The sequence below is a fragment of the Cinclus cinclus genome, chromosome 9, assembly GCF_963662255.1.
Source record: "Cinclus cinclus chromosome 9, bCinCin1.1, whole genome shotgun sequence".
In the NCBI taxonomy this organism is placed as follows: Eukaryota; Metazoa; Chordata; class Aves; order Passeriformes; family Cinclidae; genus Cinclus; species Cinclus cinclus.
Genome location: NC_085054.1, coordinates 29199188 through 29222741, shown reverse-complemented (window position 1 = coordinate 29222741; position 23554 = coordinate 29199188). Strand labels below are relative to the sequence as shown.

At 37.3% G+C, this 23554-nt stretch overlaps 1 protein-coding gene across 1 annotated transcript in view; it reads left to right on the top strand.

Moving 5' to 3' along the window:
• Window positions 1-23554, top strand: part of BAZ2B (bromodomain adjacent to zinc finger domain 2B) — a 63361-nt gene that overhangs the window by 5769 nt on the left and 34038 nt on the right. Inside the window, exons 3-13 of the mRNA XM_062498006.1 lie at window positions 3744-3905; window positions 4286-4479; window positions 7211-7423; window positions 8078-8476; window positions 10691-11300; window positions 12459-12758; window positions 15130-15190; window positions 15728-15836; window positions 20894-21104; window positions 22034-22126; window positions 22238-22299. Of these exons, the coding sequence (XP_062353990.1) occupies window positions 3744-3905; window positions 4286-4479; window positions 7211-7423; window positions 8078-8476; window positions 10691-11300; window positions 12459-12758; window positions 15130-15190; window positions 15728-15836; window positions 20894-21104; window positions 22034-22126; window positions 22238-22299 (2414 nt within the window). The remainder of the gene's footprint in view (window positions 1-3743; window positions 3906-4285; window positions 4480-7210; window positions 7424-8077; window positions 8477-10690; window positions 11301-12458; window positions 12759-15129; window positions 15191-15727; window positions 15837-20893; window positions 21105-22033; window positions 22127-22237; window positions 22300-23554) is intronic.

Sequence of the window (23554 nt, the reverse complement as noted above, 5' to 3'; positions counted from 1 at the left end):
TAAAAAGCCAACAATGCCTGTCAAGCAGATAATTGACTTCAAATTTAAAAATGCATTTTTCTAGAATCTAATAAAATATTTTTTTCAGAATGAACAATTATTCTTACAATGAGAAGGTAGTGCTTCTTAATGCATGAGATTAAAGAGGTTCATTTTAGCCCAATTCATCTCCATATTTTCTTTGCAGCAGTCGAGTCTATTAAGTAGTCTCTGCAATAAACTTACTTGCATACTCTGTCAGGTGCCAGTGATACATGGTGAGTTAGGACTGGGAGTCTGTATGTTTTACCAGGGATATTAAAATACAAGTAAATTATTTTGCCATATTCCCAGGTCAAAAAGACAAAGCACCTGTGTGAAACCATTGTGGCATATATCACATACTGTTAGTTTAATTGGTTAATTTGCACTAGTGCCTGAATAAGTAAGGCATTCTAATCGAGTAAACAGATATTTTATTTACTTTCTTTTTATTCATCCATTGCTGAAAATAAGGTGCATTGGAAAAGTAAATTGCTTCTGGAAAGAGGTTTGCCCTCATGAGAATGTTAGCAATTTTGGAAGAATATAAATCAATAGCTTTTTCTCAAGGTAAAACCATAATTCAGTGTTTAAGATGTCTTGTTTTGATGTTATGAGAACAGGAAGGTCCTTAATTTTTCAAAAAAGGGATGTTCATTAACTGTTTATTAAATAATTAAACAGAATTATTTTTTTCCTCATACCAGAAGCTGTTTTTGTCAAATCAAAAATAAATTCAGTTTTTGGAGTTCCCTATTTCTCTTTAATGAGATCCAGAAGTATTTTAAAATTGTGTAGATAAATGCACAAAGTCATTCTTTGTTACTAAGAGACCAGCCTTGTTGAAATGTATGTTGCCCTTTGGAATAATGCTTTTAATCATTTATCTCTGCAGTGGTTAGTAGAATTTCAAAAACTGTGCTCAAAAATATTTAACCTATTTGAAAGTAAGTGAAGAATGTTAAGGAGTGAGATATAATAAGAAATTTGGCTATGTGGAGCATGTTTAACGTAAGTTAGTAACTTGGAGAGCAAACACTAAAAGAGGAAAATTAGGGAAATACTAGAATTAATTGCTAAGCAGACTGTTAGTATTTTCATCAGATAAGAAAGAAGGGAGATGTCATTACAGTTCAGTTTAGTATTACAAAACTTCTACCATTTTTTTGTCTGTATTTTATTTCTTCCATGTGTTCAAATGCATATTTTAAAATGGATGGCTTCTCTTTCCTAGATACATTAGGCAATGGCTCAGAAAGCACACTTAGTATGTCTTTTTTCAAGGCCATAATAGTGTGTAGTATAGTGTTCAGTTAGCTACATTTTCTGTATGATGAAGAAAGTTGAACAGTCTCAAAGGTTCTTTGTGTTTGGAAGGTTTTCAGAGTATTCTGAAACTTTGCAATGCAATGTTGCTCATCAGCATGATTAAGAATCACCATTGTGGTCTGTGAGAGAGAAGCATTGTGGAAGAAGATGCACAAATGGGGTTTGGGTTGGTTATGGCTGTTTTTTGGGTCTTTTTTGGTGATAATTTACAAAGTGATGTTAAAGCCATTTGAATTAAATTCAGCAAATGCAGACCTGAAACACGATTCTTCTAAACTCATGCCAGAAGTTTAGAGAAGTACTCCATACATCACATGCAATAATTAGCATCAGTGTAGTGCAGATCTCTTCTTGTCTTGGAGGAGGGGGAAAAAGGCACCTGAGACAGAAATCTGAAATCAGTGAGGAATTTCCCTGCACTGTGTGTAGTATTCCCATTGTGTTGCCTTGTAGTTGCTAATAAATGAAAATTCCTAGTGAATGCCCTTGCACTCCTGACACCTAATAGGGTGAGTTACCGCAGTCAGGAATTAATTTCAGAATTATTCCTTACATACACAAACACAGCAATAATGTTTAAAACATGTAGAGGGAGAAGTAGGATTAACAAACAAGTTAATGGTTTGTGTACAGAAATCCACCAGAATCATGGTCGTTGTGCAAAGGCCTTTTTTGGTAATGGGAGTCTCCTGGAAAACAGGGAATGCTTGGCCTTTCTCATGCTGTTCTTTTTGATGTGATGCTCTGTATATTGACGGATGGGGCAAATGAATTTAATGTTCTTTGATGTCAGTCTTTTCCTGCTTTTTCTCTCCAGTGGGGAGAGAAAAATTGTTTTTCTGGTTATGTATGCTTTTACAATCTCAGAATTCCGTGATCTGTTTTCTTACTTGTGTTCGGGCTATCTATAAAGCTGAAGGTTAGTTCTGAAACTCCTGTGAGATTTCCTCTACCAGGATTACAGAATTTCTAGGCCTTTGATTTTTGTCTGTCATCTTTGCTGTGTATTCTTATCTTGTCCTACCCTATGAATACATGCTGACTTGCTGTACTGTGCCTGCTCTCTTCTGTGCTGCCCTTCCCCAACCTTCCCGGTGTGTAGTAGCTCAAGTAACTTCTCTATTTACTTTTTTCTGGTCACTTCCCCTGTTCGTTTTCCTTTTCACATATTTTCTTTTCTGTATTAGCTTCAGTCTCCCTATTGTTTAAGGTAAGCACAGCTCCAGCTATGCTTACATTTTACCTGTAATTTTTACAGTCTGGTTCATTAGCTTTAGTGCTCCCACTGAGATTACATTGCTGCTCACTTCTCCCCTGCCCCTCACCACCACCCTTGCCCCTGAAGAGGTCTGGAGAGGAGAATTGGAGGCACAAAAGGCAGAGGTTGCAGGTCGAAATAAGATCAGTTTACTGGAAACAGAGATGATATAAGAAAACAAATATTAGCAGCAGCAGTACTGAGAGAAGGTATAAGAAACAAGCTATTCAAATAGAGCCCCCCCCTTCCCAACAATAGACAATTCCTGACCTCTGCCATGGTGTGCCAACTGGGAAGAGAGCCCTTCTTCCTGGAAGAAAGTCCCTTTCCCCTGCCAATGATAGCAGATTTATTTGAATAACCTTTGAGTCCTGGCCATGCCCCCTCCCAGCTACTTCAGAAATTAACCATGTCCTGGCTGGAACCAGGACACCTCTTTATTGCGTCTCATTTTCATCTTGTTTGCCAACCTGCCAGTCTGAGAGATGGCATTACTCATACTGAAGTTAGAAGCAGGATCACCAGTTGAAACTAGGGCATTTGAATAGGGTTGTTACAGGAAAAAGAAATAGAGGCTGCTTTTTTTGCAATGCAGTTTCAAGCTCAAGGATAGAAACCTCTCGCAGTGGCTGTTGAGTTACTGTTGGGTAGCCAGCAGTTCCTCTATTGAATAGGTCTTTTCATAGGGAACAGCTTCAGATGTGGTTTTCTGGTAGAGGTCTTGGAGGATTGCAAGACTCAGATTGCAGAGGTGACTGAAAGCTGTTGTGTTATTTTGTAGTTCTGATGTAGGAAGAGTGCTGAGATAGTGTTAAAGGGTGATCTGTGAATACTGATTCAGTTTATAAGACTAGCAGTTTGATTTTGGGGAGATCAGTGTCATATAGCTTTCTATTAAGTATTAATTTTCAGGATGTGTTTAAATAAAATTGCATTGCAGTTTTTATCAGAATGGCTTTAATGACTTAAGACCAGAGTTGCTGCAGGAAATGTATGTCATTGAGAACTTCCTAAATGTTTCTTCTTCTTGGTTTAGTAAGTGTGCTCTGGATTATGCACAGCAATATGCCTGCTGGAATACTTAAATATAGTATTAGAACAACTGAAGTTTGTTTTTGTTTCCTTTGCGGTTCAGAATGGTGGCGAACAGCAGACACGCACTCTCATCCTGGGGCAGCTTTTTTCCCACCACTCTTGGGAATTCCCACACTGTTTGCTCCTCCTGCACAGAATCATGATTCTGCTTCATTCCACTCAAGAGCTACAGGAAAAAGTAGTCGGAGCAATAAAGAAAAAGGTAATGGCTGAAGTTGTCAGGAAATAATCATATTGAACTTCTGCACATGCAGGAAGATGTGGAATTCGAGTTTTACTTTCCTTGTTCTTCCCATTCCTAAACAGTTCTATGAAAATTGGTTCTGTTAGGTAAGGGTGGTACATACCAAGTATGTGTTTGGCCTTTAAATCATGGGTGCTTTGTATGATTAAACTGACGTAACTCCAAATCAGAATGACACTTTGATGGCAAATCTTAGTATGTATGGTGAGTAATTTGTAAGTAGTCTAGGATCTTGTTACATGACTATGGAATGTTAGCATGACTAGGGCATCTCAAAGAAATTATGTGTTAACTTCAGGTTTATTTTAAATGTGGCTTTGTAAATCTGTCATCTTTAGGTATAAATGGATCACTGAATGGTAATAGTACCACTGCAGTCTCAGCTCTCAGCACATCTGTGCTCTCCACTAGCATTACAACATCGGCAGGAGCAGTGAAAACTGTAACCTCAGGAGCTGGAGGACGAAAATACAACCAGGAGCAAAGCAAAGTTCAGCTGTTGGACACCAGGGCTGACAAAATCAAAGATAAGGTAAATACACAGAAAGAAACTGAAGATTCAGACAAAAAAAAAGACCTGATAAGTGTTTTGCACACAGGAGCATTTTTCAGTGTTCCTTCTGAGTAAAAAATGTTTTGGGTTCTTCTGATTTACTAGAGCAAGATCTATACCCTTATATCTGTAGGGATTTTTTGTGTGTATTGGCTTTTGAAATTTTTTAATTGTTTGAGGGGGGTTTTTTTCATACTTATGAACGGAAAGTTAATGTTAGTGCTAATTTCACTAGATCATAAGTTAATAGCTGTGTCCAACACCTTGTTTTAAAAAATTATCTAATTTTTTAAAAAGTAATTTTTAATACCAATATCTAATATTATCATATTACAGTGTGTATATATATATATATATATATACACGCATATGTTGGTATTACTGTTATTACATTATTGATTCTTTCTGTGAATTTAATTAGGTTTTCATGTACCTTATAAAAAAAAGAAAACTTTTAGGCATTAAAAATGCTGCTCTGGAAGTAATTTCCTATTTATCAGAGGAAAGAACTATTATTAACGGCTGTGTTTCAGCAATAATCTTAGCCATCCAATATGAAAGACATGAGCAATCTCAGTGACTTAGTAAACCTGATATATTGACCTAAACACTCTAAGTACTTTGCTACTCTTGGAATGAAAACTATGGAAGCAAAACACAGAAAATGCTGTACTGGGGAGGTGATTACTGTCCGAATAGAAGCTAAGGAGTAATTCTCTACTGATAGCCATCTAGGCTATAATATGTTTCTTTCTTTACACTTATTTATTTTTGTTTTGTGAGTGAATTGGGCCTCTTGCTTTCTTTCTGTTACTGAGCTACATTCAGCTACCAAGTCTGCATCTTTGAAGTGAGAGGTTGGCATTTTCAAAGGACAGCTGGTACTTGATGTATCTGCATAAAAACAGGGGTTAGCACTGAAATGGTTACTTATAATTGTGTAGTGGTATACAGTGTTTAATATATGGACAGTAGGGAAATTGTTAAGAATATTTTCCCTCAAAACATTCTTTGTGTTCAACAGTTGACAGCCTTTGAAAGTATGATGGTAATCAAAGGTGTTTGAGAAATCTGACTTTTTTCAGGCTCAAATGCTAAAAGTGGCTCTTTCTAAAATTCTGCTTTTACCCTGGGTATCTACATGCAAATTTTAGCTTATTTTTTTTCTGTGGTGCAGAGGTAAAGCTTTCTCCAGATGGTGTTTTTGTATTTCTGGCTATTACTATAGCTAGGCAGAATACCAAAGAAATGACTCTTTTAATATCTCTTAAATACTTTCTCAGAAGGTATATTTTGACTCTTTGCTTTATTAATAAAATTTTGTATTTTTTTGGCCATTGTTTGTTTGCAGTTTTGTTTTTGTTTGTTTATAGTTTTGGTTTACCATCCCCCTACCCCCCCCCCCCCCCAAATTTCTGTCAGGATGTTTCTTAGCATTGTTATCTTCTCCTTTTCCTTTGTGTTACCTCTAATCTTTAAGTATAAATTTGGTACTGTTAATAGATTTCTTGATGCAGGCACTGATTTCAAGCTCCAGTTTTACTTGACTAAATACTGAGATGCTGTGAAAGGATGGACTCGATGTGCAAGTACCTTTCTTAAGAATGTTGTGTTCTGCATCTTAACTTCTAAGTCCTCTGTCTCATACAGATAAATGTCAGGTTGTGTGTTTCCTAAGTTCCTGTAGTAAATTTTTTCATACTGATACGGAGTTTGTTGTTCCTAATCTTACTTGGTATGCTGATGTCCATAACTTCTTTTCCTCTGAGACTTTTTATGAGATAATTGGTATTTGTCAATGTAATGATTTGAACAACCTTTTGTGTCAAAACACAGAAACTACTCTAAATGAGAACTCCAGCATGAGGATGATTATGATTATTAAAACTGGGCTTTGTACAAATGATGTTATGCTTTTAGATTTTGAAGTTAAACTCTTGCCTCTTCTTAAAAGCATGTCTTATTTTAAAACCTTTTAATATATTTTTCTAAAGGTTCTTTTCTTCAGGGTTTTAGTTTTTTTTAGTACTTATCTTCTGATTTCTTCAGTCATCTCTTTAGTTGTAATTTCTTTTTGAGGATGGTTTCTAAAAAAATCGTTAAAATATTTATTTAGTTGTAGGAAAAATGAAAAAGGCTGATATCAAACTGTTTTTACAGTTGATGAAAATCTAGAGAGTAAATTTCAATATAATGTAGTTGTCACAGTATTTCAGCAGATTTTGGTCCATTTTTCAGGAGCAAATTCCAGAAACTATTAACATATTCTTTTCAGTCCTAAAAACTGTACATTGCTGCGCACCTTATACTGAAAGTAGTTAAATGAATGTGTCACTGGAGCTTTGATAAACCTAATATTTGTTATTCTTTCTGGGCTAATTTGCAATACGCGTTTTGGGTAGGCAGTTTTTGGAATTGGCACATTCTGTGGAGGTTTACTAGACCCTAATTCTGGGTCAGTGTTCTAGGCCTAAATTTGGCATTTTGCTTTGTGATGTAGTGATGTCGACAGTGGTCAGAAAAAGACTTCAGTGGAACTTTGTGACAAATTTTTAATTTTTTTCATCTTGTGAAGCACTTTCTCTTTAAGCATTGCAGATCACTTTACTCCAAAGTCTTACTCTGCCTTGTTTCAAAGATTATATGTAATAATAAGATTATATAACAGATTTAAACTGAAGCATTAACAAAGAATTCATCTTCCCGGTAGAAGCCCAGAAAAAAAGCAGTGGAAAGCTCTAGTAACAGCGACAGTGATTCAGGCTCCTCTTCAGACACCTCAAGTGAAGGTGTAAGTAGTAGTGACTCTGATGACCTAGAGGAGGATGAAGAGGAGGAGGAGGAGGAGGACCAGAGTGCTGAAGAGAGTGAGGATGATGAATCTGATTCTGAAAATGAAGCACATCACAAAAGCAAGAACAAGGTATAACACCTCGCTCTGCTGCCCACAGTCTTGTTGCTGCAAGCTGTTTGTGACAAGTTGACCTGCTCATGTCTGTGAACAGATAGTCAACAATTATTTAACTGCACATGAATAAATGCTAAGAATACTCTTTAGGTTTACTTCAGGGTTTTCTGTTTGTGGGGTTTCTGGAAGGGGTTTTTTGGTTCTTTTGTATGCATGCATGTCTGTGTATTGCTGTTCTTTACAGGCTAGGGGTTTACAGTTAGACAGGTTAACGGGTAGACTGTTGTTTTTGTTATAAAGTAGGAACGACAAAGAAATTGAGTACTGTCTGCAGGTAGTGAATTGAAAATACATCATTGTGGATATTGCTTTGACTGTTGCTTTTTTCCTAGTAGAGTGGCTACTTTTCCCTAGTAGTAGAACAGAAATACATTTAGGAACATCCGTGTACTCCTTCTCTAGTAAACGTTGTCATCACATACTGAAACTGTCTGGGGGAAAAAACTGAAAATGAACAATAAGTATATTATGGGACTGATTAAAATTATTAATTGTTCATCATCTGCCAAGACTAGTGTAATTGTTTCATGGAGACTGATCATATGTTTAGCCTTTATAAAAGGACCTTTAACTTCTGTAATGAGCAGTCAAAAAATAAATATTTTGCAGGTGCTAATGCATAGTAGTGTATCAGATACGAAAACCGATGGACAGAAATCACAGGAAAAGTCTCAAGAAAAAAGAATACACCAGCAGATACCTCTTGTGTCTGATTCCCAGACTCACTCATCATTCCAGTCCCAGCAGAAGCAGCCTCAGGTTTTGTCACAGCAGCTTCCGTTTATTTTTCAAAGCTCTCAGGCGAAGGAGGAATCTGTGAACAAACACACAAGTGTAATACAGTCTACGGGATTGGTTCCTAATGTGAAACCTTTGTCTTTGATACATGAAGCCAAAAAGGAGACCTATCTAAAACTCGTAGTTCCTTCCCCTGATCTACTGAAAGCAGGGAATAAAAATACCTCTGAAGAATCTCTCACTTTGACCAGCGATGTTAGATCTAAACGGGTGAGTGAAGTTTTTGATTAGTTGAAACCTCTGCTATCTGCTTAAAATATGTAACATTGTGCCATCAAGCTTTTTTAAATATAGTGTATTAAAATTGTAAGTATATCTATTTTCATAATCATGGGAGTTTATGTGTTTTTAGAGTTGATCTGGGTTTCTGAATCTTGTAAATGAACTAGACTGTGTGGGTCGTGCATCTCTTAAGGACAATGTGCACCTGAAATCATTATCAAAATAAGAAGAGTACTCATGGGTAAATTGTGTGGCCTGGATATTTTTCCTGTGCTTCTAGGTTGTCAAAATGCTGATTTAATTCTTCACATATCTAGTATGTAAATATGGCTTCGCTTTCTTTCAAGTTGGATAGTTTCAAGTCAAAGTAATTGAAATCACCTACTACAACCATGATTTTAAAGAAAGAAGCTGAAAGTAATTTTGAAAAAAAAAAAAGCTCAATGTAATGAATGTTGAGATTAGTTTGCTCTTTAAAGGCAGGTATTTATGCAGTGATAGCTGTAGAAACTCAGTATGTCCATTTCAGTAGTTTCTTTAGAAGGCAATAAAGGCCTGGGTTGGAAGGAACCTTAAAGCTCTATCCCATCCCACCCCAGCCATGGCAGGGACACCTCCCACTGTCCCAGGCTGCTCCCAGCCCCAATGTCCAGCCTTGGGCACTGCCAGGGATCCAGGGGCAGCCACAGCTGCTCTGGGAATTCCACCCTGTGCCAGGGGCTCACCTCCCATAATTTATCTTCCTTTTTACTGGTCAGGACTATACGGTAAGTATATATGTCTGTCTTAGCAGTTCTTCAGCTTCTAAAATTTTTAGATCCTTAGTTTATTTATTTTGTTAATAGTGGTTAAGGTGACAGCTGATGAATTTTCTATTCAGTTAAATTTGAATGGGGATTAGAAGAGAATAAAAATCTGGCATTTTCCAAACACTGAGGCTTAGGTTTTATAAAAAATAAATACAAAAATAAAACGTAAAAATATAATATAAAAATACATTTACCAAGGCAACTGTCATTAGTATTATTTTATTTTTTCAAATTTCGTTTTAAACTAAGTGGTATTTGGGAGTAGTAGACTCGATTATGATTCACAGCTAAGTCACAGGCCCTCAGTGAGGACTGAAAATACTTAAATTTTATTGCTAGACTAGAAGATAAAAATTGTTTTTCCTTTCCAATCTCCTGTTACTTAGTAAAATTCAAATATGTTTCTCACTTACCAGGAGTAGCTAAATAAATTATAAGAACACACTTCTTTGCTTTTGAAAGAGGCTTCTGCTTTCAAATTTAGGTTATGAGTCTTTAGCTGGTGATAGATCACACATTTAATAGTTTGATTTCTCTAAAACTTTTACTGGAGGTCTGCACTGTGTGAATATTTATTTTAAAGATCTTAATAATTTTGTGTTCAGTTTTAAATGTTAGTGACTTCCAAGCATGTGTTGTGTTTGACTTCATTTTTAAAACTTGATTTGAAATGGTACCGTCTTTATCTATTTTATTACGTTTTCTATTGAAGATGATGTGGGTTTTTTTCTTTGCAAGAGTGTTTAGACTAAAGACACTGTAAGCTTTACATGTATTTCTGAGCTATTCCCAAGTTTTACATGAAAATTTCAAGTACTACTCTTTCAGTTAAACAGTTAACATATCACACCCTTTCTGAGTAATACCTTTTCCCTCATTTTTGTAAATAAAATTTTTATACATCAAGAGTCTCTATTGGTTTTTTAGTATTGTGGCCATTAGTGTGTTGTATTTACCTGGTGCTTTAAAGTGAACTAATTATTAAAAGTAGCTGTACATTCACTAATGGGATTTTTTATATACTGAATTAAGCAATAAGAGGTACACAATAGTAGTATCTTTCTAAAAATGGTTTTTTTCAGAATGATAAATACCTTTATGAAAGTCTGTCTAGAGCATTGTAGGAGGTGAGAAAGCTTTCCTACATAATTTCAATCAACTAAAATCTTGAGTTCAATTTGTCTTTCCCTACTTGATTTACAGTGAAAAAATCACGCAAGACTTGTGTAACTGGTAGTTACCCATCCCTTCTGTTGCACCTAGTATCTCCTTTTGACTTTCTAAAAATGGTTTAGCAGATGTTTAAAATTTCTTAGAGCTCACCTGCCTGAATACCCAAGAAAGCCATACAAACGCCTCCACATTTTATTCCTCTGTCTTCTCATTTCTTTAGGAACAATATAAACAGACATTCCCAGCAGCACAGCTAAAGAAACAGGAGTCGTCTAAGAGCCTGAAGAAGGTTATTGCAGCTTTGTCAAGCCCCAAGCCAACATCTAGTTCACCAGCTCATCAAAAACTCACATCCTTGGAAAATAACCATTCTAACCCATTCCTGACAAATGCACTTTTAGGTAATCACCAGCCCAATGGAGTTATTCAGAGCGTCATCCAGGAGGCTCCTCTTGCGCTCACTACGAAAGCAAAACCCCAGAGCAAGATCAGTGAAAGTGTAGCCATTTCTGGTAGTGCCCCCTTTTCTTTGCCAGTAAACTTGGGTGCATGTGGGAAGAAGACAACTGGTAACCGGACAGCTGCTGTGCCCTCTACCTCTCCTGTGTTACCTGGTTCAGGAAAGGATAAAGCAGTCAGCAATAATGCAGTAAATGCAGTAAAACCACAACACCACCTTCATTCTGCAAAACTGGTGGTGGAGCAGTTCAGAGGGGTAGACTCAGATGCCCCCAGCAGTAAAGACTCTGACGACTCAAATGATGATGACGACGATGATGAAGATGAAGATGAGGACGATGAAGAAGATGATTCTGATGATAGCCAATCAGGTGGTTTAACCTTTTTAATAGGAAAAGCAGAAACTTGATTTTTCACATTTTGGAAACAAGCATTTCCCACCATATTTTAAAATAGGGACAGGAAATACTGGGCCAGCCTGGCCCACACAGCACACTACACGTATCCTTGAAATCAGCACGTGTCCACATTCTCCATTGTGTCATGTCCATAAATCATGTTTGAGGTGCTCTGATGCTTGGTCAGCTGTCCTGGTAAGGTGGCTCCTTGGCCTTTTTGAAGGGCTTTCAGAGACCTCCCCTCCACATAGGTCACCCAGCCTGCAGCTTGATGGGACAAAGTGCTCTGGATTGACATTAAGGCTTATTGATGGTTAATGATTCTGGCAGAGACCAGCTGCAAAACAGGTTTCCTAACCAGAGGGGGACTAAGCAAGGGCCTTCAAATTTTCAAGATTGGCAAGAAAAGCGTGTTTCCTTGCCTCATTCAGGAGCACAGCAGTCCATGAGCAAGTAACTGGACAGTTTTAAGGGCTGCAGACTAGGCTGTGCAATTTGGAATAACAAGGCCTGCTTTTTAAAGAGCTGACTGAATTCAGTCACTGCTTTGTCCAGTGTGCTGATATCCCTTGTGTCCAGCCTTCACCTTCATCATTCTGTTCCACCTCTCATGCACACACCCTGTACTCATCTTTTATCTAAGGATTGTATCTCACCTTTAGTTCCTTACCCTGGCTGTCCTTCTTATTCTTCTTTTGCCCAGATTGCCATACTTTTGATTCTGACACCTTTCAGCCCATATCCAGTTCTATTGTTTTTTTGCTCTTCACAGTGGATGTCACACCCATGAAATGCCCTTCTTCGGGTAGTGCTCAGCTGCTGCCAGGCTAATGAGATGATTTAGCTGTAGCTCATTCTGGGGTGAACAGTCTTGAAATACTGCAGCTTCTGTCACTCATCTCTTTCCATTCAAAAGAACTGTGTATTATCATGCAAAATTATTTAATGCTATGTTATTTGTAGTAATTTTAAAGTTTACGTAGTTAATTAGAACCTTGTATTGATACTCAGGAGATGTTACTAGAAAACAGAAAATATAAGAGAAAATACTTTTGAAGGATCAGAACTTTAATGTACTTACCAGTCATTTCCAAGTCATAATGTGCCTTTTGCCACACTTTCTTTAAACAGAGTCTGACAGTAATTCTGAGTCAGATACAGAAGGGTCTGAGGAGGAGGAAGATGATGAGGATGATAAAGACCAAGATGAATCGGATACCGACACTGAGGGAGAAAAAACCCCACTGAAACTGAATAAAACTTCATCCTCTGTGAAGAGCTCTTCCATTGGTCTTACAGCTCATTCCACCCCGCTTAATCTCCAAGTAGCAAAGACGTCAAGCTCGGCACCAGCTGCCTTATGTCCTGAGTCCCAGCCTGCAGTATTCCTCGGGACAGGAGCCTCCAGCCTCACGCCAAGTGCACATTGTGGTATCTCACTGTCTTCTATTGTACTACCATGTGATAGCTAAGGTCCCTGTGTTGTAAAAGTAGTTGCAAAAATAGTCCAGGTGCTGGTATCAAGTGACAGCTCAAGATTTTTACCCTAAAAGCAGTGATTCACTGAACAGCCACCCCAGGGATCTGGCAGAGTGCCCCTCACTTAACGTTTTCAGATGCCAGTTGGTCAGGGTGCACGATAATCCTGGCGAAGCTTCCTTTCCCAAGGAAGGCTGGACCAGGTGTCTTTGGATGGCGCTTCTGACTTGGGCTGTTGGGTGACTCTGTGGTCTTTTCACGGGTGTTTGCAGCAGTCTAAGATCTGTCAGCCAAATTGCAAGTTCTCCAGACTAGAACATTACACTTAGACCAGGACATTTTAACTTGTGTCATTATTTGAGAGAAGGTAGTATTAAATATCCAGAATTTATATTTATTACATTACAACTCTTCATTTTTAAGTCTTTGGAATTCTCCATTTTATTCGAAACTAGTTATTCTTACTTCTGATTTCTGTATGTTCTAGTTTGTGTTCTGAATCTTCAGTTTTTGCCCCTTCCTCGACAAACTTCATAAACATATTTTGTTAGCACATAATCTTCTAATAATTCTTTCAAAATTCTCAGTAGAATTTATGGATCATGTGCAAGGATGTATTTTTTAAAAGTTAATGGAAAGTATATTTAGCATTTGTCTGATATTATATAGTGCTTATAATCCTTCATTTGGTGACTTAATTTGTAAGATTCAGTAATTAATATGGCTACAGTAAAGAATACATTTTTGAAAGTCACACTTCTTAAGTTGAATGGTAACAATGAAATGAAATCACGTATTTCCTACTTTGAATTAGAGACTTGATGTTTATTAACGTGCATGTAAGTAGATTTTTAAATGGGGACATCTGCTTATAAATAGGTTTTTATATTTGGATTCAGTGGAATAGAAGCTTCATTCCATGTCATACAAGGGCATTGGCTTTGAAGCAGTATAATGTGATCTACCTAATATTTATCCTAGAAACAGACTTGTTAACTTTACAGTTTATAGAAGATTTCATATGGGTTAGGAGTAATTCAAATGGATAAATTAGAGAGATAATGTTTTCCCCAGGAATCTGTGTTGATTTGTAATGCTTTGGGAAGTCTGATAGCAGACTTTTCTATTTACAGGAGTAGGATAGGAGGTAGAAGAAATAAGTTTTATGTCCTTGCTTTATCTAAAATAATATGCACCTAAGAATCACCTTATAAGAATCATATTACATATATCATATATTAAGAAACATATTACAACAAAAATATTTTTGTGAACCTCTTACCTAGAGTTGGTCAGTCACGGAAGGGGTCTCGTGGTCTCTTTTCTGTATCTGTTTTACACTGGACTTTTCACTTCACTTACATTTGGAAAAGCAGCCTCCCTCCCTGCCCTGTGACCAGTAGTCTTTCATGTTAGGTTAAGAGTGCAGACCTGTGTCTAAATTTTGGGATGTGAGCACAGGCGTTTCCTTGGTGCTTTTTCCAGGGGTCTCTTCACAGGATCTGGAGGGAGCTGCTGGCAGCTCCTGTGGCAGCCGTACTGTGCTGTGTGAGACTCTCCTGGTGTGCGAGGCTGGATGTGCCAGGGTCAGCCTGGTGCCAGCCCTCACTCACAAGCCCTTCCAGGGAACAGATGTGTCACATTCTTGACAGAAGGTCTAAACTGCCTCTTTGAGAAGTGCATAGCTATGTGCTGCAGCTGTCTGAGAGGCCTGAGGAAAAGCCTTTCACACTAAAAAAACCCCATGGTTTGTGGGGTTGTGGCAACCCCAGGTTGTCTTGGATGCTACTGGTTCAGCTGCTTGGCAGGCACCAAACACAACATCTCTTTGAACTGGGAAAAGCTGAAGTAGTTCTGAAAATTCTCTGTGTTTGACATTTGACTGGAGTCTATAAACAATGCTCTAGGAAGACTAAACCTATTAGAATATCTTTAAATATTAATCTTTAGATCTTTAGAGTGAAGTGTGTTTTTATTTGCACCTTCTTTACTGAAAAAATATTATAAAAGGTCTTGTCTAGAAAAACAGGTGTGCAAGGAATTAAATTAGCAATATTTGAGAGCACTAAGCAGGACAAGCAGATAGGTATAGGATAGTTTGTTTTCTGTTTGCCATTTCAGAGGATGAGGGTATGGGAAACTTAGACAAAAATGTATTTCAGAAGAACACTTACATTAGTTTTCTTGGTAATTGAGGTACATAATGGGGAGAATGTAAAAACAATTCTCTTTTGTTTTGGGGATAGAAAAATAGAAAGTACATTTTAGGAACATGTTTTCTTTTGTAAGTTCTGTTAGGTATTAACCAGAGATTCTGTTTCAGGTATTTCGAAAAGACGAAGAGTAGCAGACGAACGGGAGCTGCGTGTTCCTCTTGATTATGGGTACGTTATGTGTACACCTGACTTTCCCTACAGGGAGATCATGCCTTCAAAAAGCCATTGGTAAAGAAATGAGTTTAAAAAATCTTGATGCTGAACATAATAAGGGAAGGGCTTCAACAGTTTAGATTTCTGACTCCCAGTGATTGTGGATCTCTTTAAAAAGTGTCAGCATATTTCATGTGTTCATTTTTGTGCATTAAATTTTCTCTTTTGCAAACAAGACCCATCTCTTAGCTGTTTTGCTTTGGAAATTAGTCCTAATTATCTGAACCGATAATAGACTCCAAATAACTCCCTAATGTATAGTTCTAGGTTGTTTAAAATCTGGTAATATTTAAGTTCCTTGATATAAATAAATTCATATGTTTAGTCACGTTGGACAATCTACATGAAAGAATTTTCTGGTTTGGTCTGTTTATGATACTCTAGTCACATTTTCCTCTTTTTTTTTTTCTTTGGTAGAATTTTTAAATTGACACAAATTACTTGTTTTTTAAAAAGTGTATTGTTGTATGCAACTATTTCATATTACTCTAGCTGGCAAAGAGAAACCCGAATAAGAAACTTTGGTGGTCGTCTTCAAGGAGAAGTAGCATATTTTGCACCTTGTGGAAAGAAGCTGAGACAGTACCCTGAGGTAGTAAAGGTACATTAATTTTTTAACTTCTGTGTTCTAATGCTAGTAACCATGCGTGCAATTAAAGTATGTAATCTTTTCTCTCCAGTAGAGATACTTATTTTCTATGATGTGAGGTGTAATGTATCTCAGTCTGTTACTGATTTGATGTGTTATAAATGCGTATCCCTTTGACAGAATATGCAAAACATTACACTCACAAAGTTAGCTGTACATCAAAGCTAGGTTGTAATTATTTGCAAGCTGAAGTGGAAAAATATGTGATTTTTTCAGTATCTCAGCAGAAATGGAATAATGGATATCTCAAGGGACAATTTCAGCTTCAGTGCAAAAATAGGAGTGGGTGACTTCTATGAAGCCAGAGATGGACCGCAGGTATCCACTTTTTAAAAAGTAAAGTTTTTGATCCAAGGACCATTAACTTAAGTTTAGGTGAAGTAATTTTTTGCTGCAATCTGAAGCATTACCTGTTTTTAGCTAATTATTTCTAAAAGCTGCACATGTTCTTAAGAGTAGTTAGATTGAGACGTGGAGAGCTTCATGCTGGGCTGGGTTGAGAACTGCTCCCTTCAGTGGCTTTGCTCCGAGCGTGCTTTAATGATCAGCTCTGAGCCTGGCTTGGTCTAGGTTGAGAAGTCGGAGCTTCCTATTTTATCTTAGCATTCAGGTATTTCTGATGTAAAACTTTGTTTCTTCTTTTATTGTATACAGCCTCATATCAGTAGTAATTCACATGTAGACGTTAAATCCCACTCTGTTAGTGTGTTCCTGTGCATATGTATGTGTTAATGTGTGTGTTTGTGTATATATGTATATATATATATATATATATGTATGTAAATTGCATGTAAATTGCATGTGAATTGCATGTTTATATACAAGTGTCTCCTGTATCAAGGATACTGTTAGACCATCCTGAAGTGTGACACTTTTACAGAGGGGATGCAGAACTATACCAGTTATGCTTTTCAGTGGTAAAATTGTTAGATGGTATGTAGATAAACCAGACCAGGATAAGTAAAACCAAAGTTTTAAGGAAATTGTTGTTGTATTTGTGCCATGCTATGTTACTGTATTTTGGCCATGTTGCCATTTCTTTAGGATGTGCATGAAATTTTTTTGACTCTTCTCAGGGGAGGTATTTGCTTCTTAAAAGGATAAGTGTTCTGAACATCTTACTAGCTCTCAACACTTTGAGTGGAAGCTTGAGTTTAGCCTTATGTTCTTGTAATACCTTTAGAAATATGTAATGTTTGTGTGATATAGATTTGAAAGCATTAAAAACTGAATTCATAGTAAGCAGCTACTTCTAGGTGGTGCTTCCTGGCTTACAGACCAAAACATTGTTAAACTTGCTTCATGTTTGGCCTTCAACAACTACAAGTTCCTGTAATTATTAACTTCATTATGTATCTGCATGTCTTGACTGAAATAATTAATTTTATTGTGATGTAATGTAATGGCAGGGTATCTGCTCTCTTTTTGCTCTGTTCCCTTTTTTGTGTCTGTTGCCTGTATTATTCATTAGTCTTGTCCCCTTCTTTAGTTATATATGTCTTCTCCCTTTAGTTGGTTTGCAGTTTGCCCTGTTATATAAAACTTAAGAATGAAGGCAGTGTGAGGGACAGATTTCTACAGGCAAGACTGGCAATGTGAGCATTCCTTTGCTGTGCATATCACCATAGAAATATGTACTGATGTGGGATTTGATAGGTTCCACTGAGACTTGGGTAGACAAAAGGGAAGTTTTCTGACTAGAAAAAGAAACTGAGGGCAGCTGTGTCAGATGTGCTAAGATGTGTTTACATTTTATGTGTGAATGAGAAGTTACAAAACAGTGGAGCTACACTCAGGCTGATAATACTGCCTAGTGAAACAGTATGCAGTACTGATACTTTGTAAAAAGAGATTGCACCCTCTTTACTAAAATTTTTTGAATCATGCAGATTCAAAGTCATATATGATAATCATGTCTTCTTGGATGTCTGGATGTAATTCCAGAAATTTTATTTCTGGTTTTATGGTAATTTTGATTATTCTGTATAGCCATTAGTGATTATTCTTCCCTTCATTACACATTTCTGTCACCTGTTGAGACATGCAGCATGTGCTGGGCTAGGTTTCACACAGCTCTAAGATGAAACAAGATGTGAAGAAAATTATCTTAAGGCTAAATCAGTATTATTAAATATTTATCTATAGCAAGCCAAAAGTACATGGATTACCTGCTTGTATTAGTGCCTGTGCTTCTCTCTTGTGATATGCAAACCACCAAATATCATGGGTTATTCAAAGTGGTGTTTGAATGCTGTAACAGATGTGTATCTGGCAGAAGTGGGACACAAAGGAGTAGGATTAGAGTGACTCAAGTTTGGCAAATGTGAAAATTCAGTGACCGGACCTGGAAGGTTTCAACTGCTGTGATTTAGGAAGATTAGTATGAATTTGATTTGGGGTGATGGAATAAACATGTGTCCTCATGAGTTTAACTAATATGTACGGGACTCTTTGTCCTATTCTGGGTTCTGCAATCAGTTTGGAAAGCTATGGTGTTAACTTTCCTCCACAAATCTAATCTGAAAATTAGGTGGATTTTTGCTTCTTGCAAAGTGCCTATAGTTTTGCTCATTAGCTTGATTAACAGGATTTGAACTTGATTCTGCTTTCATACATGGTTGTCTGGTGTCTTTTTGGCAATGTCCTGATGGGAGCACAGTATTGCGGTACATGGTAGATGCTTGAAGGTGAGAAATGGAATAAAATTATTATTTTTATTAGTTTGAACAATAACACAGCATTTCACAGTGTTTATTCCCATTTTTTTCTCTTAATGTTTGAGTAGCAAACCTTCAAATTTATGGAAGCCTGTGATTCTTCTACATTAGGGCACAACACCTGTCTTTTATCTTTGAAGTATCAAAAACCCAGAGTATTAGTACATTCCTTTAATAAAAATGTATTTTGGATTAGACTTTAAAATAGTTTGAGCACAAAATATAGGTGGTCAATCAAATCTTGCTTAGCCCTCAGTGGCTTTGTTCTGGACTATTTTTGTCTTGTCCTCTCTTAAACTTGTGGAAAATTGTGCACCCACGATACCCTTTGACAGAACATAAACCATTTTCTCCCATCCCTTGAAGCACCTTCTCCTTTTGCTTACTGAGCCATTATTCACTTCATTTGATGACCTCTAGTTTCTCTTTTAGGCAGCATTAGGATAATTAATACCCAACCTGGTCTCTGGTACTAATGATCTGGTAGACCTCTTACTTTTCTGTGATGTGTATTTATTATTATCATTAGTATCATTAACTGCAGAAAATACAAATACAGGGCAAGAGCAATCTCCATTGATGTTTTAAGGTACTTTTTGAACTATGGCTGCTTCTCCTCATATTCTGTGATTTTTGTTTTACCTCTCCTGGCACGTGCATCTTAGGAGATTAGGTTTTCTAGGTTGGAAGTTGGTGTAGGTAGTAAGTACAAGTATTAAATCTACCTCAATAAACTGAACCTCTGATAAACTGCAATTCAAGAACTAGGCAGAAAAACAAAAGTTACACTTAAGTAGTACTCTTCAAGATAGTAAGAGAAGTAACTTCTAGTCAAATGGTAGAGGTGAATATTTTGGATTGCAAAGTCCTTAGGGGTGGTGATGATGTGTCATGATGATGTGGTACAGATTAATATGGTCTTGATTCTGAACATTGCATTTTTAGAACATAATTAATAACAAGGCCCTTTGGAATGTGTGCAAACTAAGTGTGACTTGTACTCTGGGGATGGTCTTAACTGGGAATAGTTTGGACTTTAGGAAAGTATCTTTGCAGATACTGATAAGTCCTTTGAAATCTGAATGTCTCATTAGCAAACTGCCATATCTTTTGCTAAAGTTATGCAAAACCTTTGTAGTTGTGCAGAATGAGCAGAAATAATTACAAAACAGATTACCAGCATAAGCAAAAATCATTTATGTTGTGGTACAGTAAATTGGATTTTAGGGTTTATGTACATATAAATGTGAAAACTAAAGCATTCAAAATATTTTTTTTCTGAACTGACATTTTTCACAAACCTATTTTAGGTAAATTGTGAAGAAGTCCTGAAAAGGATATTTTGCTTGCAGTTTTTTCCCTGCATTTCTCAAAAACTTGGGGAAATGGTAAAAGATGTTAAAATTTTGAAATACTGGTATTCAATTAAACAGGATCACCTAAATGGTGCTCCTTTTCTGCTCAGTAGATGCAATAAACTCTACTTTGTAGTAACCAGTTAAAGTAAAGCTGTTCCTTCATGAGTACCTTGAGTGTTTTTATTAACAAAGTATTTTAGAATCTGCTTTCATGATGCCAGAAAATATGTGTGTGCTTTGTTTGGTTAGCGAATAAAGTTCACATAACTTTAGTTTAGGTACATGGATGATTAGAACGTAGTTTTCATTGGTTCAAGTTGATGCAAAAACTTCACAGTTTTGCAGTGAATAAGGGGAGAACTCAGTTCTGCTAACAAAAACTTGAAGATTAAAATGCATCTGTGTTTTTTCAGCTCAGGTTGTTGAGCTCTACAATACTCAAAAGCAGTATTTGAAAATACATTACTGCCTTTGCTTGTTATGTATGCCAGAATTTCTGTAAACACACTCTGTTGGAAGACAGCACCTCATAGCTTCACACATTTTCTCATTAATGTTGAGCACTGGATTATCTGAAAGCAGAATACTTGTTGTTGAGTTATACAATAAGGAGGAATCTGTTTTGACTTTTAGAAAGGATTGAACAATTTGATTTAATGAGAAATAGTTAAAAACAACACAGTAATGGCATATCTACTAGGTAAAAACTTAGTATATGCTTGAATAGTCTTCAAAATCCTTCCTAGTGGTAGAATTGACAAAAGTTCTTAGTGATAGTCTCTCAATGCGTAGCTTCTGTGCTTCACCAAGAAATTGTCCTGTCCAAATAATACATCACAGCACTTGCATATTTAACATCTACAACTCATCTTAGATTTTGGGTTATTTCAATCTGTGTTTGTAATAGCTGTCTGTGAAATGTGTCAATTAAAAGGGCGTGCAGTGGTGTCTTCTGAAGGAAGAGGAAGTCATTCCCCGTATCAGAGCTATGGAAGGGCGCAGAGGACGACCCCCAAATCCTGACAGACAGCATTCCAGAGAGGAGTCGAGGAGCAGACGCCGCAAGGGCCGACCTCCCAATGTTGGAAGTGGTGAATTTCTGGACAACACTGACACAAAGCTTCTGAGAAAGCTCCAGGCTCAAGGTAAGAACTGTGTTCCTATTTTCACAAAGAGAAGGTGTCAGTACATAAAGAGTTAATGGTTTTCCTATAGAAGAGTGATTTGTCTCACTAGGATATTAGTTTACTGCATTTTATTTTGGATATTTGTTACATGCTCTTACTGAAGACATTTTTTAGATCAGTAAATAGTTCATCAGTACATAGGTTTTAAAGAAGGAAGTGCTTGGGTACAGACATATCCAAAAGCTCACTGTCATTACTGGACAAGAAACTGGTGGTATTTTGGGGAGTTCTACCATGCAGGTCCTGGACTTCAGTCCTTTGAAAAGCAAGCTGAATTCAACCTCCAGAAAATACTTCCTACAGCTGTCTTCTATCAGTGTGTCCCTAAGCAGTTAATTCAAATTTCAGAGATGCTGTCAAAGAGTAGTAGAATGCTTCAGGAGGTTACTAATTAGCATAAGAATGGCTGACTTTAGGTAGCCAAAGAAAAGAGTGTGCTCTTGCTTCATTGTTAAAAAAGGATTACATAATTACATGAGGTGACTTCTAAGGAAAACTAATTCCATGCTTTCTGAATAAAATGTTGATTTAGTACTTTTGAAACAATGTTTTCTGCTTTAAAAAGAAAGAAGAAAATGGTTTTAAAATGAACCAGCATTATTGGCATGATTCTGTCACTTAATAATTTTTTTTTTTTCCGAAACCAGTATTACCAGTATTTATTTTATGTAGAAGGTATCCATGTTCATTTGCACTGTTGATGCAGTTACTGATACACATGTGCCATTAATGATGGTTTATAGAAACATTTTGTAAATGCCAGCATGTGCAAATCAAGTCCTCTGTTTGCTCTTTTTTTACAATGTGCAAATGCCTGGAGCATGAACTGTATCTTTATTGTTGGACAGCACTGTTTTTATGAATTTAGTATTTTATTTTTGTTACAGAAATAGCTAGGCAAGCAGCACAAATTAAGCTACTGAGAAAGCTTCAGAAGCAGGAGCAAGCACGAGCTGCCAAAGAGGCAAAAAAACAGCAAGGTAAGTATTGTGCAAGTTTGTGCATGCTAGGGGATTGTTTTGAAAAGAGTTTATGAAAAATTACCTGTCTCTTGCCATGTTCTGCTGATATTGTTTGCTTTTGTTTGTTAGCTATTATGGCAGCTGAAGAAAAGCGAAAGCAAAAGGAGCAGATAAAGATAATGAAGCAACAGGTAAACTATGCCGTCGATGCAATTGCTAAATAAGCTCTTTAAAAGATGTTTTAAATCTTTTAGTAAGGTGTATTTCAAATATTTAGTAAGTTACTAAGTATGCTGATTACAAAGTGTGTTTTAAATCTAGTTTTAAGTGTATATTACAGTTCTGAACGCCATTCAATCCACCACTAACCCATGTCTCCAGGTTCCACATCAACACATCTTTCAAATCCCTTCAGGGACGGTGACTCCACTTCTGTCCTGGGCAGCACAGCTGTGCCAGACAGACAGCCCTTTCCATGAAGAAATGTTACCTAATATCCAAGTTAAACCTCCCTTGGTGCAATTTGAGGCCATTTCCTATTGTCCTGTCCCTTGTTCCCTGGAAGCAGAGCCTAACCCTCACTTGCCTGCACCCTCCTATCAGGGAGTTTAAGAAAGTGAGAAGGTCCCCCTGAGCCTCCTTTTTTTCCGAGCTGAGCCCCTTTCCCAGCTCCCTCAGCTGTTCCTGGTGCTCCAGCCCCTTCTCCAGCTCTACTTTCCTTCTTCTCTGAACATGCCCCAGCCCGTCAATGTCTGTATATGATCTCAGCATCCCCACACTGGGAAAAAGTACTAGTTATTGGTTTGCCTGTAAGTGACATGGGAAGAAGACAGATGCTGCTTGCCAGTGTAGGGAGAAAGTTCATGTGGCCAAAGCTCAGTTGAAGTTGGAGCTGCCAGAAATGTGGGAGACAATGGAAAAGAGTTTTTTCAAATATATTAATGGCAACCCTGGTTGTGTTTATAAATTGGGAAATGAGGGGCTGAAGAGCAGCTGCAGGAAGGGATCTGGGGGTCCTGGTTGGTGGCAAGTGGGGTATCAGCCAGCAATGGAGCCTCCCACACAGATTTTCAAAAGCAGCCTGGACCTGGTCCTGGGTAACTGGTTCTAGGTGACCCTTCTGGGGCAGGGGGTGGGGGCAAGGTGACTTCCACATATCCCTCCCAACCTTAGCCAGTCTGCATTTTTGTAGATTGTGACAGTTTCGATGTGTCCACTTCTCAAGGCAACCCCTACTTGTTAAAGAAAAGGAGCACACTATGATTTTCAAGCGGTCCTTGCATTCCAAGGGGTTCAGGAAGCAAGAAGTTTTAAATTGTCAAATAAATCAAATCCAGACCTTGTTTGTCATCATCATATTCCTTCTTGATGTGTAACCTGATAAAAGTTATGATTTCGATGTGTGGAGTACTTTCTTTCTGATATAGTTCTTTATTGTGATCTCTG